The sequence below is a fragment of the Notamacropus eugenii genome, chromosome 4 (assembly GCF_028372415.1).
Source record: "Notamacropus eugenii isolate mMacEug1 chromosome 4, mMacEug1.pri_v2, whole genome shotgun sequence".
NCBI lineage: Eukaryota > Metazoa > Chordata > Mammalia > Diprotodontia > Macropodidae > Notamacropus > Notamacropus eugenii.
Genome location: NC_092875.1, coordinates 79,551,451 through 79,568,898, shown reverse-complemented (window position 1 = coordinate 79,568,898; position 17,448 = coordinate 79,551,451). Strand labels below are relative to the sequence as shown.

The window sequence follows — 17,448 nt, the reverse complement described above, 5'->3', positions numbered from 1 at the left end:
GACTCAGTACTCTGGTAACTCATGGTTGGTACTTTTTCTTTCTTTTATTTTTAAGTTATTGATATATTTTATTTCATATTACCTTTGTTTCTTCATATAGTCCTTTCACTCTGTGAGAAAGCTATCCCTTCAAGGAAAGACCAAAAAACAAGGAGGGAAAAAAACCAGCTTAGCAAAACAAAACACGTCAGATAGTCTGTTGGTATATGCAGTATTCTACATCCGTAGTTCCTCACCTTTGCAAATTAGGAAGAGAGGTGGATTCTTTCCCTGCTCCCCCCACCCCTTTTGATAGCCAGGCCTGTGATAGCTATCATTGATTGAGGAGCTCCCAGAGAAGAACCCCTCTGCCAGTGCAGATCTACTTTATATTGGCAATATAGCCTTAGTGAGTTTCCTGGGATGCAGGTGAAGTGGCTTGTTTAGAGTAACATAGCCAGCCAGTTGTGTTACAGGTGGGACTTGAATTCAGGTCTTCCTCACTCTTAAGACCAGCTCTCCATCATCATGTATTCTTCTCAGGGCCAAACTTGGTCATCATAATTTTGATACAATATCATTTTCATTTCCAAATATGTCCCTCTTCCCTCTCTTAGCTAGAGAGCTATCTCATAACAAAGAAGAAAAAAGGGAAAAAACACAGTTCAGCAAACTAACCAGTGCATCATTTGAGTCTGACAACATGTACAATATTCTGCACCTATAGGCCTCTGACTTTGCAAAGAAAGGAGAGGCATTCATTTTATTTTTCTTTTTTGACCTAAGCTTGGTCATTATAGTTATATAGTGCTTGTTTTTTAAAAATGTTACTCTTTACATTTACTTTATTTTCATTTTGTATGTTTTCCTGTTTCTTCCTTTCCTCTGCATCAATTCATATGTCTTTTCAGGTTTCTATATATTCTTCATATTCTTTGTTTCCCATGGTGCAGTAATATTCCATTACATTCATGTATCACAATTTGTTTAGCCATTTGTCAGTTGATGGGCATCTACTTTGTTTCCAATTCTTTGCTACTACAAAAAATGCTGATATAAATATTTTGACGTGTGTGGAGCTTTTCTGTCTTCGATCTCTTTGGGGTTATGTGCCAAGCAGTGGGAACTCTGGGTTAGAGAGGATGAGGGTTTGAGATTCTCTTAGCATAATTCCAAATTACTTTTCAGAATGGTTGGAGCAGAACTACCAACATGACATTTAGGTGCCAGTCATGTTTATTTCACACATATTGTCATACCTGAGTATTTCTAGATTTTAAAAAAAGTGTTGGATATAAACAGATTTTAGCCCAAATAATATAAGCAAGTTCATTATTGATGAAAAGGGTTTGATGTAACTCTTCTTGTTTTATAAAATCAGAGTTTGAAATGAAAAGAGTTAATCAGTTTTTTCTGTTTGGGAGATTGGGCCACATAAAGAAGCATTGGTGATGTTGCAAGGTGTTTTGGTTGGAAATTTTTACTTTTATTTGGTTTGTGAACATCAAGGTCCATTATTTGCATCTGTGATTCAGCCTTTATATGATAACCTTTATATTGTGGTCTAAGCTTATGACTAACCCCTTTAGTAGAAACTATCCCAGATCAGGTCATATGTATGATTTATTATGCAAATACCCTATGATTTTTAAACTTAGCATCTGACTAGCCATTATTCCTTAAAATATTCCTATTGAAATAGTTAGAAACCTGAGCTGTTTTATTGACTGATTGTGGCATCTGATGATCTTCACATTCATGTCATGACTTCAGGACTTTTGAACTTACTAAACATGTAATTTTCTGTAGATTCCTGAAGTAAATTCTCTTGCACATCTATATAAATGTAAAGCCTTTGAATTTCTAATTAGAACTGTTAGGTAGTCCAAACACCTTGTGGGATGATGTTAATTCCTCCAGCAGAACTGTGTATATAAGTACCATCCCCTATGCTGTTGGCCTAGCATCTTGACGCTCATATTGTAAAGTGTAAGAGTCAGCAGTTATGCATACAGAATGAGTGATTTGTCAGGAGTTTATTGTATTCATCAATTGTTCTGTTTTCTTCATTGGAAAATTATTCTTGTGCAGACTGGATTGTTTGAATGGAATAGGAATTTGTAGATTATAATTGGGTTGTACTGACTACATTGTAATCTTAACTGTGTTTGTATTTAAGTTGTTGTAAATGATAGAAAGCTGAGATCTGAAGACTTGTCTTGATTGATGATGTCATATCTTAACGTATTTGACATGTTATTTTGAGAAGATGTGTTCCTCCCTCAAGTTAAGAATCTCTCCATTGATGTTCTAATTCTCACACCAAGTCCCTAAACCACTGCTTTGCCATATCCCTTTCATCTATATAGTATCTTCAACATCATTCTAGTGGTATCACTTGAAGGCAATTTATACTTGGTTTTTGAAATTCTTAACTCCTCAGTGAATTGTTTGAAAACACAATAAAGTGCTGTCCTACTGCGTGCTCTGGCTTCATCAGTATTAGTATCAGCTTTCCTTATCCATGCATTTTAGTAAATACATATTTAGTAAATACTAAAACTACAGTTTACTGGTCTGAACCATTTGGAACTAAATACCTTTTCTGGTTTTTTAGATAAAAGTGACAGAATTGATACATCCAAGGACAACTGTCATACAATTTGAAAAATTAGCAGAAATTTAATTCTCAGACACTACAAAAGAAATTCCAAGAAATAAAAAATGGTAAGATGCTAATATTCTTAGCTCTTGCATGTGTATGGTAATATTATTTCTCTTTTTAAGATCTGTAACTCCGAATTATCTATTTTCCAGCGGCCAATGCGAATTTTTGTGAATGATGACCGCCATGTGATGGCAAAGCACTCTGCTGTTTATCCAACTCAGGAGGAATTGGAAGCTGTTCAGAACATGGTATCCCATACAGAACGAGCACTTAAAGCTGTGTCTGATTGGATAGATGAACAGGAAAAAGTCAGTGGGGAGCAGCCTGAACCTGAGGCTATGGATGTGGTACCTGAAGAAGAAAACAAAGAAGGGGGGTAAGTTTTTGGCACCAATAGTGTAAGCATCTCTTTTAAAAAAAAAAATGGCCAATTGGCAGTGGGATGATTGGGTTCCTGACCAAACTGAGTCTATCTTCATAACATTTATTGGTTTGTTTCTCAGGGAACAGAAGACGGAGCACTTGACCAGGACTCTGCGAGGTGTGATGCGGGTTGGCTTGGTAGCAAAGGGTCTCCTGCTCAAGGGGGATTTGGATCTGGAATTAGTCCTTTTGTGTAAGGAGAAACCCACAACTGCCCTTTTGGACAAAGTGGCGGACAACCTGGGAGTCCAGCTTGCTGTGAGTATGGCTCTTGGCAGGCAGTAGTTATGCCCGCTAACTTCTAGCACAGACCAAGGATCATTTTTGGGAACTGTTTTGTAAAATTTTACAAATTACTATCCTCATTTTAGGGCCATATTTTATATGTATTAAACTGAATATTTTCATCTATATGGCATTAGCCTGGTCTTTTAATTATTAATGTTTTATACTTTGTTGTAAACCTATTAAGCAATGAGTCATATCTGTAATAGTGCCCAAAACAGGACTCGTTTGCTTGATAACTGAATTAGTAAAATCCAGATTTTTGTTTCCTCTGAGAGGACTTGCTAGGACACAGAGAGCATAATTGAAGTTCAGATAATCTGAAAAATACAATTTAGCTTCTACTACTCTGTGTTTCTTCACATAGTAGATATGTTCCTAGAAAGTTGCACGTAAATTGGTGTGTGTGTGTATTTAAGTGAACTCAAACTGTACTTTTTGTTCCTCTATTAAATGCTTTTGTAAAGCACAAGATTTAGCATCTCTTAGCTTGTCTTTTTTTTTTTTTAGTTCAGGTTTTTATGTGAATGAGATTTTCTTTAAGGAAGCCACCATCTTTCTCAACTTTGAAATGACCATATGGGCATTTATGAGGGGGAGTCCATTAAATAGCCTTCAGATGCCAAAGTCAATAAACAAACCCTAAATAATTGTCTCCCTCTTGCTATAGGGTTCTAGGTTGGTATACTAATTACAATCTAAGGTAAAAAGGTGTTTTGATTATTTTTTTTACAATTTTTTATTGCAGGCTATTACAGAAGACAAATACGAAATAATCCAATCCATTGGTGAAGCAGCAATTGTAATAAAAAATACAAAAGAGCCTCCATTGTCCTTGACCATTCATTTGACATCACCTGTTGTCAGGGAAGAAATGGAAAAACTTTTAGCTGGAGGTATGGAAGGCTGAATATAGTCAGCAGTCATCTGAAAACTTGAAAATATTGGTGTTAACTCACTATTTAAATGTGCTATTCAGTTTTAGATTGTATTGGTCAAATTATGCCTAAGTAGATGTCATCACCTTGTCTTAAAGATCAAATCTTGTGTTCACCTTTGTGAAACTTAAGGGGATTGACAATGGTTGTGCTAAAATTGAGTAGCACTTTTCATTTGGGACTTCACCATTTTCATTTGGGGCCGTTAGTGTGTTCATGTATATGTTGTGAAATTGTTTTTGTGTCAATCCATTATGTGGCCCTTTGAAACTGTGAAAACATGGTAACTTTAAAACGTTTAAAATTGTTGAAGACTACTGAATGAATTCTGCATGTTCATGAAGTTGGAGATATGCAAACAGTTTGTGTTGCTGCAAAAATGACAGGTGCTTCATTTGGTCTCTTCATCTGGCCATTTTTAGTGGTTGGACTTGACAAAATTCCTAAAGGTGTGATGTGGAGTTTTGGATAAAGTTAGACTTTCATCTAATGTTTTTGAAATTATAAGATGACTTAATGTCTGATCATTTGCAAATTTTTTGTGTTTTACTCCTCCAATGAATGAATAAATTCTGTATCATAAACATCACACAAATGCTCATAAGTTTTCAAAATAAAGATTTTGAACTAGCCTTTTCTAAAACCCTAATCTACAGATTAAAAGAAAAAAAATGGACTTCAATTTTGCTGCAGCACAGTCTGAAGATGCTTTTTTTTCTGTGATCTGTTGATTGCCTTTGGTTCTGATATCTGACTTCGTCTACCAAGCCTTCTAGTTTGTCGACTTTAGGGACGCTGGACCTTTGACCAACAGGACTCTCTCTGTCACAGGCTGGGGCCAAGGCAGTCAAGCCTTGTGGGCGGAAGTGGTTCCCTTCGCTCTAGAAACTTTAAAATGACATTGAAAGCAGAGAAGGATTTTATTTTAACACCCCCTTTTTCTTAGTTATTATAGGTTTGTAGATCAGGTAGTTTTGGGGAAAAAACCCAGAAAGTAATAACATGTAAAGAAAGGATAGAATTTATAAAACTTCCCTTTAAATAGGACTTTTCCTTTTGCAATAACTTCCCTTTTTGCAGTTTTTAAGTTTTCCTCTTAGGGAAGAGTCAAGTACGCTCTAGGGTCTCCTTCCCTGGTAAAGGGTAGAGATCAACATCTTTTGGGAGCCTCAGCTGCCCTTTAGGAAGCTGCCACATCCCCTTTCCACCTGACAGAAACCCCTTGGTCAAACTGTACCTTGTCTTCTTATTCCATCCATGAATAGAAACGCTATCAGTCAACGACCCCCCGGACGTTCTGGACAGGCAGAAATGCCTTGCTGCCTTGGCGTCACTCCGACACGCCAAGTGGTTCCAGGTTTGCATCTTGTTCTTATATTTGTCTTTAAGTAGCAAATTCATAAACTTTAACTGGCTAACTTTATATTAAAGTACTTAACATGGGATGACAGCTGTGCTGAATTTAGCGCCTGTTGAGTACAGTAGCTAAAGGAGCACCTGAATGAATTGAACATCCCAAAAGGGGACTTGTAATGGAGTAGAGGCATAGTTGCTGCTTTGTGTTAAGAGTAATGTTGCTTTTCTACATTGTAATGACTCAACTATAAACTTTAATGCTGTGACTCTACATTGTTTACCCTTGACAAAGTAGCACCGCAAGACATTCTTTGCCTTTGGTGTATGGGGGTGCTTTGGTTTAAAGTACCTGTGCTTTATTACTCTAGGCCAGAGCTAATGGGCTGAAGTCGTGTGTCATAGTCATCAGGGTTCTGAGAGACCTATGCACCCGTGTTCCTACTTGGGCTCCCCTTAGAGGATGGGTAAGGGTACCTTTTGATGGCCATTTCTACAGTTTTATATGTGCTTTCTTTGTATGATTTTTCTGTGTGAATGGCAAAAAACTTCTTGTAACCTGAAACCATTTCCAGCTTCACAGAAATTGTCATTTTGGGAAATTAAAGTGAGATTTTATTATTTTGCTATGGATGATTTCACAACCTGTGTATATTTACCTAAACTTCATATCTCCCCCTACCCAGAACAGCACTTGAAAACAGTAGTTTTCTAATTAATATTTGTTGAGTTTAATTCAATCAGCTAGAGGGCTTTGATGTAGAAAACTAAAGATTTACTTTTAGATGAGCCCAAATCCTTTGTTTTAGGAAGAATTGTTGAGCATGCAGAAGCCCTCTCATGGAGTTTGTCACAGGCAGACACACATATATTCAGGAAAATAATTTGTTAGGAGTCTTTGGCACTTTTTGTTCCTTTATCATTTTTTTAAAAGAATTTCTATTATTTTTTTAGCCCCTGGAGCTTCTCTGTGAGAAGTCAATTGGAACAGCAAATCGACCAATGGGAGCTGGCGAGGCCCTCAGAAGAGTGTTGGAGTGCCTGGCATCTGGAATCGTTATGCCAGGTTGGGTGACTTCTCAGCTTTAAAACTTGCAGGGAAAGGAAAGGGACTAAGCTTGTTCCTCAGTGGTGCATTGACTGGGTTAGGGCAACAGTACCTTGTCCACTATTTAGGGTATAAGCATGTGACTACCCTCTTGCACCATCATATCCAGCCCTGTGCCGGAATCCGCAGCTGTGAAATCAGTGCTTTAGCGGACCGATTCAAGGGCAGTGGTGACCCACTCCCATGCGACTTACATGCTCTGAAATACATGTGGATTATTTCTTAAAAGGGCTGGACGCTGAGTGGGTCACCTCGCTCAGTGTGTTTCCAGAGCTGGGTGTGGATGGGGCGGGAGGGGAAGCACCTGATTCCCTCTACCAACACAACCTCTTCAGAGACGCTAAAAGATAATCCTCTGCATATCTTCCTTGTTTCCTGCCTTCAGATGGTTCTGGCATTTATGACCCTTGTGAAAAAGAAGCCACTGATGCTATTGGGCATCTAGACAGACAGCAACGGGAAGATATCACACAGAGTGCTCAGGTATAGTTATCTCCATTACAAATGTGAACCCTTACCCAGTCTTTAATAACTGGCCTCCAGTTCTGTTACTGGGTATTTTTAGTGTAGCTCTTTGAAACTTAGTCAGACATGGGACCAAAGGTAAATGGATCCTATACTAATACAGGGGACCCCAATCTGGTTTTCTTTTTCCCCATGGTGCCATACGTTGTGGTTTTCTATCCCCAATTATGCTCGAGTGCTATTTTGGACACCGAGGTCAAGGGGGAAGTTTTTCAGTTATCGTTGCTGCTAATAGGGCTTGTTTCCCTGCATAGACATAACATAGCTTCGTATGGCGCATGGGCCCTAGATTGGGAACCCCTGTACTAATGAGAGGGCAAGGGGGATGGTCATAGGCTAGTCTTCCACCACAGCAAGGTTGGGGGTCCTAACAGTCAGGACTGGATCCAGGCTTGTTGGGGGCCACCTTGCTGTTGTAGGGGAGAAGTCAGCATTGACACCCAACTTTTGGGGTTGGGAGGGTCAGAGACCCCTCATGAGTAGTAGTGAGCACACACCATAATTGCAGTCAATATAGGGTAGACAAGTAAAACTCCTCTTCCCATTTTAGCATGCTCTTCGACTTGCTGCTTTTGGCCAGCTTCACAAAGTCCTTGGTATGGACCCTCTCCCTTCTAAGATGCCCAAGAAACCAAAGAATGAAAACCCGGTTGACTATACTAGTAAGTATCCAACCCTAAATTCCAGTGTTTGACTTGAATTGTCATCTTGCTAACAGCTCGCTTCTCAATCTTGGTTTTCAACGTTCATCTTTTTCTGTTATTTGCTCTTATAGTCCAGATCCCTCCTAGTACCACCTATGCCATTACCCCAATGAAACGTCCAATGGAGGAGGATGGAGAAGAAAAATCTCCTAGCAAGAAGAAAAAGAAGATTCAGAAAAAAGGTATTGAACGCCTGTCAGATGGAGCAGTTAGAAATAAATAAGAAAGTTGAACATTTCAGTTTCTCTGGGAACATGTAATTGAAAAAGCATGATTATGTATTCTGTAGTAATGAATAGAACTAAGAATGGTTTTTTCCTAATTTAGAAAATGGTACAGATGCTGTTAGGTCAGTTGGTAAATAAGCTGACCTGTTAGATTCCTAAAAAGAAAAATGTCTGTGTTCCTGTTTAGAGGAGAAGACAGAACCCCCACAAGCTATGAATGCACTGATGAGATTGAATCAACTGAAACCTGGGCTGCAGTATAAACTGGTCTCCCAAACTGGCCCAGTGCATGCTCCCATCTTTACTATGTCTGTTGAAGTGGATGGAAGTTCATTTGAGGCTTCTGGACCATCCAAAAAGACTGCCAAGTTGCATGTGGCTGTAAAGGTAAGCATGGCCCGTAATCTGCAGTTTCTGATTTTATTGACATCATAGCAAATCAAGTCCAGTCCATGTTCAGCTCTGCTTGAACTATTGACACTATTTGCCAAGTATGAAAAACATGAGCTTTGAAAAGCCTAAATAGCACTGAAATGTGTGTGGTTTTTGAATACAGGAACAAAGACTGCTTCTAGTAGGAACATTTATTGACAGCTCTTGGGGGGCTTTTTCTTTCCTCTACAGGTGTTACAGGACATGGGTCTGCCTACAGGAGCAGAAGGTAAAGAATCAAATAAAGGGGAGGACTCTGCTGAGGAAACAGAACAGAAACCTGTGGTTGTTGCTCCTCCACCTGTAGTGGAAACTGTTGCTACCCCTAGTGCTGCTTTTCCTTCTCCAGACCAGACATCGGAGGTGAGTGCCTGGAGGGGCTTTGGCCATGAAAGCTGTGGAGCTCCTTGCCTGCCTTTTCGTTGACTTGTCAGCCAAGAGGCAGGAACAGCTCTTTCTATATAGGCTTTTCCTTAGGAAGTTGAATACTTAAAAGCCGTGTTCTACTGTTAGATGCTCTTGATCTGCTATTCCCCTTTGGTCCCATATCTGGAAAAGTCTGCCCTGACTCAGTGCCCTGGACAAGCACACGGCCCATACAGCTTATAGTGACTGAGGGGTCAGCAGAACACCTGATTGGCTGTGTTTCCCTGTGTACAACAAGGCCACCACTCACTTGGACTTGGTGAGCTTGGTATAAGGAAGAACCCTGTCTAGGTGTGGAGTTGGGAAACACCTAGTTTGGAGTCCTAGGTCTTGTACCTTGTCACTCTGTAATCTGGGCCAAGTCACTTAAGCCTTTTTCCTCATCTTGGAAATGGGGATAGTAATATTGGCAATACTTGATAATATTGTTAGTAATAAAATGGGGATTATACATCATTTCTTTTACAGGGTTATTGTGAGAAAACCACTGTGTAACATTTAAAGTACTGTTTTTTGGCTAGTTTTAGGGAAGTCTTTTAGGTTTATATTTAGCGTTTTCATTTATGGCCATACTTAGGAGAAAAGGTGACAGGAAGTAAATGGTCAGGGTGATGTTAATGTCCTGGACCATGGGAGCACTTAGACAGTGACCTTGAATGTAATTCGTCTAAGATGCGTTGGCAGATCACATGTAGTTGGCATATCACATGTAGTTAACATATCCTATTTGAAGAGCAGTGTTGAATGGGGAAGAGAATGCAAATAATTAACAGATTTAAAAAATATTGTCTGCCTAGTGTAAGTTCCTGGATAACTGTGCTGGGGGGTATCATCAGGGTAGGAACCAATTGCTTGCTTAGAAAATGAGAATTAGGCACAGAAAGTATCTGAAATTCTAATTAGGGTTTGCATTTTCTTTTTAGAATGTAAAACAACAGGGTCCAATCCTGACCAAACATGGCAAGAATCCTGTCATGGAACTGAATGAGAAGAGGCGTGGCCTCAAGTATGAGCTTATCTCTGAGACTGGGGGCAGTCATGATAAACGCTTTGTCATGGAGGTGAGTGCTCTCTAAAAACAAGGTTAAGTTGTCCTTGTATCATTTGAACTGGATGGAGTCAGTTATAACTCTCAATATATACCTGAAAATTGGTATTTTCCAGCTCACCTTGTTGAAATGTTTTTGATATCCTGGGGACTAGACTTTTTCCTGAGCTGACTTAGCTCCTGATCAGGCACTGGACAAGTTGTTGCTTTCTCTTATGGCTCATATTGATTTCATGACCTTTCCGTGCATTTGTCTTCTCTCAGGTTGAAGTTGATGGGCAGAAATTTCAAGGAGCTGGTTCAAATAAAAAGGTGGCAAAGGCGTTTGCTGCTCTCACTGCGTTAGAAAAGCTGTTTCCTGATGCTCCTGTTGCCTTGGAGCCCAATAAGAAGAAGAGAGCACCAGTACCTGTGAGAGGGGGACCGAAGTTTGCAGCAAAGGTGGGTACCCTTGATGGACAGCATCAGTACTGCGCGAGGAGATTTTTATTCTCTCATTTGGTCTTTTCAGCATCCTAGCAAGGCAGTTGCTACTACTGTCATCCTTGCTTTATGGTGAAGGGGGCTTGAATATTCGGTTTAGTGACTTGTCTGGGGTCACACCGCCAGCCATTAAGGCAAGATTTTGAACTCAGGACTTCCTTACTCCAAGTTCACTCTTTTACCCTCTGTCCCACACAGGAAATAACACTGTAGAGTTCTTCATCTTAATTTCAAGTTGCCCTAATGTTTCTCTGGGGGAATATAGGAAAAATTTGTTGCATATTGTGTAATCTACTGTTCGAAGTATCATAAATTATTTGTGTGAGTTTAACCAAGCTGTGTTTTCTAATTCTCTCTTATAGCAGCACAACCCAGGATTTGGAATGGGAGGCCCTATGCACAATGAGGTTCCCCCTCCCCCAAACATTCGTGGTCGAGGTAGAGGTGGGAATATCCGAGGTCGGGGTAGAGGCCGAGGTGGATTTGGTGGTGCCAACCATGGTGGCTACATGAATGCTGGTACGAGTGCAGATTTTGTTCCCCTCTCTGCTTGTAAACTCGTTTTGTAAGATTTGAGATTGTTTAATGTGTATAATTTAAAATCTACAAATGATGTTTGTCACCAGTGTCCCCTGTTAAAATCTTCCCAGAGATTACTTTGAAAGCTGTGAAGAAAAGCTGTCTCTCCTGGTTGCCTTCACTGAGGGCCAAACCAACAATGAAGTAATTTTACTTTGTCTTGTTCTAGGAGCTGGCTATGGAAGCTATGGCTACGGTGGCAATTCTGCAACAGCAGGATATAGTAAGTGTTAGTTTGTGTTCTATCAATTTAAAATTAAAAAGAAACCCACAAACACTACTTACCTTAGAACAGTTGAAACCTGGCCTACTTGTACCTAAGACTTAGTAGCACAGCCCTTTTTTTTTTGGCAGATGGGACAGGTGGTTGAGCAAGAGATTAATATTGTTTAACCGTTAAAGTACAAAACCCATGTGACTTGACAGTTCCTTTTTAATATGTAAATATTTTAAATTTCTCTGCTTTAAGCCATGTGAAGCAATACACCACTCTTGTGAATATGCTTTCCTGACAATGCCCAGCTATTTGTATTCAGAAGAAGCCTTCATTGGGGGGTTACAGGAGCAGAGAAATCTAAAACATGAGTTTCATATGTGGCGCTCTGTGCCATCTTCAAAACAATTCTAATTTTTTTTCTCTGCTCTGTCTCCCCCTTTTGTAGGTGACTTTTTCACAGACTGCTACGGCTATCATGATTTTGGGTCTTCCTAGATCATCTAAAAGTATTGCACAAAAAACAGCTTTTTACTCCAATTTTCTCGAACTCCAAAACCCAAAGTGTCCGTGCTGTGTCCCTGTGCTTCACTGGGTTTCTCAACCGTGGCTTTTCACCGCAGCTTGTCTGAAACTCTTAGCCTGCAGAACTTAAGACAGTGGCAGTTTTTATTGTGATTTGCCTTTGAACTTGGTCGTATTGATGTTCACAATAAGCGGAAAGTAATTTTCAGAGAATGTTTTTGTGCCAAGTTGCACAAAATTCTAGAGCCAGCTTTGTTCAGCATAAAGGCAAAAGCCCACCTTTGCTTTTTATGGAAAGCATTACTTTATTTAAGGGACAGATACAGAAGCATTTTAATCTACCTTTGTCTTAATTTACAGCAGGTTTTGTATGAATTTTAAACCTTTTAACAAACTCCCAAACCTGGTTGATACCTTTGATGGTAATAAGAAAGACTTCACCGTGTCTGAATCTAGTGCAGCCCGACTCTTTTTTAAGCATGCACAATGTTAAATTGTATGTGGAATCGTAAGATGTGCTAAGTTAACTTCTCCATCCTTTTGTAATACACTGGTGGGTTATTGCTTGAGGGATGGGATTAATTGTGGCTGATAGCTAGTTAGTGTACTTTCAAAGGAATTGTAACTGTGCTTCCAATACTGGTACAATAAATATCCAGGCATTAAGGAGTTGATGTAAAATTTTGCAAGTCCTGATCACAGCTGAAAATGCATGGATTCAGATTTTTTAAGGCTTTTTTTATGATCAAGTATAAAGGGCCTTAAGCACTTGACATTGGTTAGCAGACCAGCAGCAGGGATTTGCGTTGCTGGGTCTTTTGCTGTAATTGACTTTTGGCCAAGACCTGGAAGCTTATCGTGACTTCTGATACAGAGGTATGTGGAGTCATTTGGTCATTCCAACTTGATTCTCTTTCACTTGTAAGTGTATGGCCCTTTATTCTTGCTGTAATACTATGTTTTAAATTTGTATGGTCCTCTTCTGTCTTGTTTCGGTCAGCGGTTCTTATCGCACAAAGCCTGCATCTTTGCATTGACTTGCAAGATTTTGAGTTTGTTCAGACACAGAAACTGGTCAAAATGATTACTCACCACTTGTTCAAGAGGTTTGAAACATTCAGTGAATACTTTTTAAAACTTTTAATGCATGATGTATTTTTTTTAGAAAGTTATTGTTTGAGAATAATGTCTTTTTATACCAGGGAATAGATGTTGTCCTGAATGAGGTGGAAAACTGCCACCCCCTCCCTTTTTTTTTTTTTAAATCAATACATGTTAAAGTAAATCATTGGATACTTTGGTGTCTTCATTCATGTTCTTAACTGAGGGAAGAGACTGAACGTAGGTGTTCAAGTGTATGTTAAGTTTAGTGCTGATGTTATTAAACCCTTCTTGAAACCTAGATTTGGGGAGGCCATGGAAATATTTGTTTGTAATCTTCCTGAAGGAGAAATTTCTGCTTTCCCCATCTCTCCACAATCTCTTCACTGAGCATTGCATGTTTGCTTTGCTGCATTGTTGGATGTGTCTCCTTTCTTGGCGTTTTGGCTTTGTTACTTGAAAATGAGCTTGGTCTAATTGTTCCTCAAGCTGCCCAGGACTCAGTGATAGTGGGTTGGTGGGGGGTGGGGTAGGGTGAAGGCTCAGTTCCTTTAGTGTAATAACAAATACCTAATGATTAGAAGGTGAAGGCCAAGCTGTGCTGGTAGTATTGTTCACCCTTCCTATCCTTTGCTACAGGCTAGGCAACATAGGGACTGGTACTTACCTTTCTATTCCAGTTACCTACTATTGAAGCCAATGCCATCTTGTTAAAGAAAGCACACTCCATGGGCATGCCCACTCAAGGGGAGCTTTGATGCTCCTGCTTTCTGATTGGGGTTACTGGACAGAATTGGATAGTGTCATTCTCTGTACCCCTTACCCCCTACATGTCACTTTGGTTTGGGGGCTTGAACTGACCGACTTCTGCACAAATAGAATTGACCCAACCATGAACATGTCTACACACACACACACACACACACACACACACACACACACACACTCTCCCTCTCTCTCTCTCTCTCTCTCTCTCTCTCTCTCTCTCTCTCTCTCTCTCTCTCTCTCTCTCTCACACACACACACACTCTCACACACACTCACTCACTCACTCCCCTACCCCTCTTCCTATTCACATACCTGCTACTGAAAAGCCTAAGATGGTTCACATATGAGACTGACTTTGAATAGTCTCTTTAAGCTGAGCCCTGCTTTGGTTGTATAAAGCCCTGAGTTACTTTTGTACACCACAGAAAAAATACATCAGGTATCTAAACTGAAGAGCTCCTCACACCATACCTTATGTAGGTACTTGGTGTTGCATTTTGTTAAAAGAAGGGGATCGTTATGTCCCAGAGCCAGACTTGAGGGGCTGATGGAGGTCACAGTCTCACCTTCAGTTCCTGAGAATGTGGCAGCTATATCCATCCCATGCTTTGCAATCCCACTGCATGTTCCTACCTCTCTGGGGCTGTGACCCAGAGCTGAGCTCTAAACCTGTCTCCTAAGCATGGTATTAGTGACTCATTGGAAAGACCTGCCTGGTCAGGGTAGGGGCACCTCCTTGGTCCCCTGTCCTGGGGATATCTGAGAGAAGCAGTGCTTGCCTTTTGGCCTTAGTAGTACTAAATGTGTATTCTGGCCTCAACAGCTCTCTTGCACTGTGGGTTTCTGGGATGAGCCTGAGGGGCACATCTCCACTTGTAAGGGGTAACCGGTCATTTTACTGGGAATGATCCTGTGATGAAACAGCTTATTTTGCCAAGTCTACATTTGGGGCCTTCTAACCAGCAGGCAGTCTCAGAATAATTGTCTGATTTGGCAGCTTCAATCCAGGCATTCCTTCTTGCTGATACTGCCCCTGGTCAAAGGAGGTTTGTGACTGTAATGAAGACTTGCCTGTCCTTCCAGGGAGATGAGCATGGGCCTGTGCTGGCCTTGTCACAGTGAAGTACAGGGGTGGACAGAGAGGTTTCCATATAACAGTCCCAGACTGGCTGCTTCTCCTCGGACCCTGGGGTTAAAGTCAGCCTTGCTTTTCTTTTCCTTTCTTTTGGGGGGGAGTGTGGCTGGTGGGGGAAGAGGTGGTTTGACTGTAATTTCATCAGTGTAGGGAACTCCCAGTTTAGAAACTCCCTTCACTGATGCAGATTTGCAAATTATCTGAAACTTGATGTCCTTAGCCAGTTGCCTGGGGGCATTAAGGGTTTTATTGACTTTCCCTGTTAGTAGGTAGTGTTTGTGTGTGAGAGGCAGGTCTGGGAATCAGGAAGACCTGAGATCCAGACTGGCTTTCTGCCATGCCATGCTGCCTCAGCCCTGCTTTTCTTGGGAGCTTTGGGGAGGTCTGGGTTTGTTAAATGGTCATAAGTCATCAGCTAAACTAGCCCATCTATGATCTTAAAAACATTAATAGCCACTGCGAGAGCTAACATTTTCCCTGCTTAAACCTGAGCATCTCCTGAAGGAGGATTAATTCTTAACATCAGCTGAAAAGAGGATTTGAGAGCAAACCCAGACCACTTTTCTTCTTGAACAGGATGGGTGACTGCTCTGATTTCTCTGAACCTCAGAATAAGTCCCTAAAACCTTAACTTTTAGCTTCTGTGAATACATGGAGTAAGAATCCTAAGGGAAGTAGATATCAAGTGTACTCTCAAGGGGAGGTGGGTTTAACATGAGTTACTTTTACTTTCTTGAATCTGGAACCTTCCCTTTTCCACTCCCTAATTGATGCCATCCCTTCCATTTAGGTCAGTTCTACAGCAACGGTGGGCATTCTGGGAATGCTGGTGGAGGCGGGGGTGGCGGTGGAGGCGGCTCTTCTGGCTATGGGTCCTACTACCAAGGCGACAACTACAATTCACCAGTGCCCCCAAAGCACGGCGGGAAGAAGCAGCAGCATGGGGGCCAGCAGAAGCCTTCTTACGGTTCAGGGTACCAGTCTCACCAAGGCCAACAGCAGTCATCATACAGCCAAAACCAGTACAGCAATTATGGCCCACCCCAAGGCAAACAAAAGGGCTATAATCATGGACAAGGCAACTACTCCTCCTATTCGAATTCCTACAACTCCCCAGGTGGTGGAGGTGGATCAGACTATAACTACGAGAGCAAATTCAGTGAGTTGGCTTTGGGTGACCCATGTCCTCATAGCACCTCCATTGAAACCAGGGCATTGGGTGGGGTAGCAAACCCCATGGAAATACTGAAGTTGCTTCTAGTCTGTCAGCTGGTGAAGGCAAGTTGGCATGTTGGGCTACAAGCTCAGGCCTCCTCTGCCTCAGCACTGCTCTGATCAACAGCTGGTAAGGACTTATGGAGGTGGGGCATAAAGTGATGGTAGAAAAAAGGATACTTGAGACTTGGAGGACTTTTGTTAATCTATTCGATTTATTCTCTAGTACCTAATTTCCTATTTTACTTATACTCAACCCTCTTATATGTAGCTGGATCCCAGATGAGTTCCAGACTTCTCTATATCCAGAAACTCTCCCATGAGTTGGCCTTGGGGGAGGAAGGGATGAGGGAGAAGGGGTGTCATTGACTCACTAGTTTGAAGTCATGCCTTGCTTTGAAACAAATGACTTTCCTGAATATGTCTATAGCTATTGGCTAAAAAATTAACGTGTCAAAATAGTGATTAGTCCTTAACAATATGGCTTCCTTGTTCCTCATAGTGATTTATTATCTTCCCAAATTGAACCTGAGTAGTTTATTTAGTGGAACTGAGTGGGTTCTTCCCCCATCGCTGAGCCATGATTGTGTTTTTTCCTTGGCCTCCTACATGGGGTTAGATGAATGGATCAGTTGTCCTGGGTACAGGAGTAACATCTGTGGATTTTTCCTGAAACAGTGAAATGGCTGGCATAAATGCTGACCTTTTAAGAAACCACACTAGAGGGGAGTAGAAGGATGGGAAACCTGAGAGGAATTGTCGAGGGGAACTGTCCCAGAAACAAAGCTTGGGTTAATGGTGTGAGTAGGAAATTCAACAGAACTGATCTGTGGTATTTTTTTTTTCCATGAGAGAGCAGCTTGGTCCCTGGACCGATGTCATTGAAGGAGATTGGATAGGCAGCTTAATCAGCTTAGTGTGGCTATAACGAAGTATCACTTAAAAGTCAGCTACTCTCTCTCTTCCCCCACTTTAGAAGTGTAGTTATACCTGTCAGCAGGTATAGACCCTGGTCCTTGGTGTAGGCTGGCAGAGCTCCAGGCTTTTTCTGTTTCTGATACTTCTCTGCCCTCTTTGGTAGGTGTTGGGGCTTCCATTGCTAGGTTCTGTTGAGGAGAAGTTAACAGTACTTTGTTCTGCCCCCCACTCCAGATTACAGTGGCAGCGGGGGCCGAGGTGGTGGTGGGAACAGCTACGGGTCAGGTGGATCGTCCTATAACACAGGGTCACATGGCGGCTATGGAGGCAGCTCTGGTGGTGGCTCCTCCTACCAAGGCAAACAAGGTTGGTGTCTGTTCCACCTGGAACTGGG

At 41.2% G+C, this 17,448-nt stretch overlaps 1 protein-coding gene and 1 long non-coding RNA gene across 5 annotated transcripts in view; one reads left to right on the top strand and one right to left on the bottom strand.

Annotated features, from left to right (window-relative positions):
- ILF3 (interleukin enhancer binding factor 3) overlaps positions 1-17,448 on the top strand; it is a 33,097-nt gene that overhangs the window by 6,513 nt on the left and 9,136 nt on the right. For 2 of the 4 annotated variants that reach the window (XM_072602384.1, XM_072602385.1), the window contains exons 2-19: positions 2,597-2,706; positions 2,797-3,023; positions 3,151-3,328; positions 4,104-4,251; positions 5,559-5,650; positions 6,018-6,113; positions 6,601-6,712; positions 7,140-7,237; positions 7,830-7,941; positions 8,055-8,165; positions 8,398-8,597; positions 8,835-9,005; positions 9,992-10,129; positions 10,381-10,557; positions 10,962-11,118; positions 11,348-11,401; positions 15,712-16,080; positions 17,289-17,420. In XM_072602384.1, coding sequence (XP_072458485.1) covers positions 2,704-2,706; positions 2,797-3,023; positions 3,151-3,328; positions 4,104-4,251; positions 5,559-5,650; positions 6,018-6,113; positions 6,601-6,712; positions 7,140-7,237; positions 7,830-7,941; positions 8,055-8,165; positions 8,398-8,597; positions 8,835-9,005; positions 9,992-10,129; positions 10,381-10,557; positions 10,962-11,118; positions 11,348-11,401; positions 15,712-16,080; positions 17,289-17,420 — 2,575 coding nt within the window. In that variant the 5' untranslated portion in view covers positions 2,597-2,703. Of the gene's footprint in view, positions 1-2,596; positions 2,707-2,796; positions 3,024-3,150; positions 3,329-4,103; positions 4,252-5,558; positions 5,651-6,017; positions 6,114-6,600; positions 6,713-7,139; positions 7,238-7,829; positions 7,942-8,054; positions 8,166-8,397; positions 8,598-8,834; positions 9,006-9,991; positions 10,130-10,380; positions 10,558-10,961; positions 11,119-11,347; positions 11,402-11,840; positions 13,211-15,711; positions 16,081-17,288; positions 17,421-17,448 lie in introns of those variants that run through there. The other 2 variants (XM_072602386.1, XM_072602387.1) reach the window with 2 other exon arrangements.
- LOC140500104 (uncharacterized) lies at positions 16,333-17,289 on the bottom strand. The gene is made up of 2 exons (XR_011965616.1): positions 17,127-17,289; positions 16,333-16,805 (listed from the first exon to the last, which is right to left on the bottom strand). It is a non-coding gene; the product is annotated as an uncharacterized lncRNA (long non-coding RNA).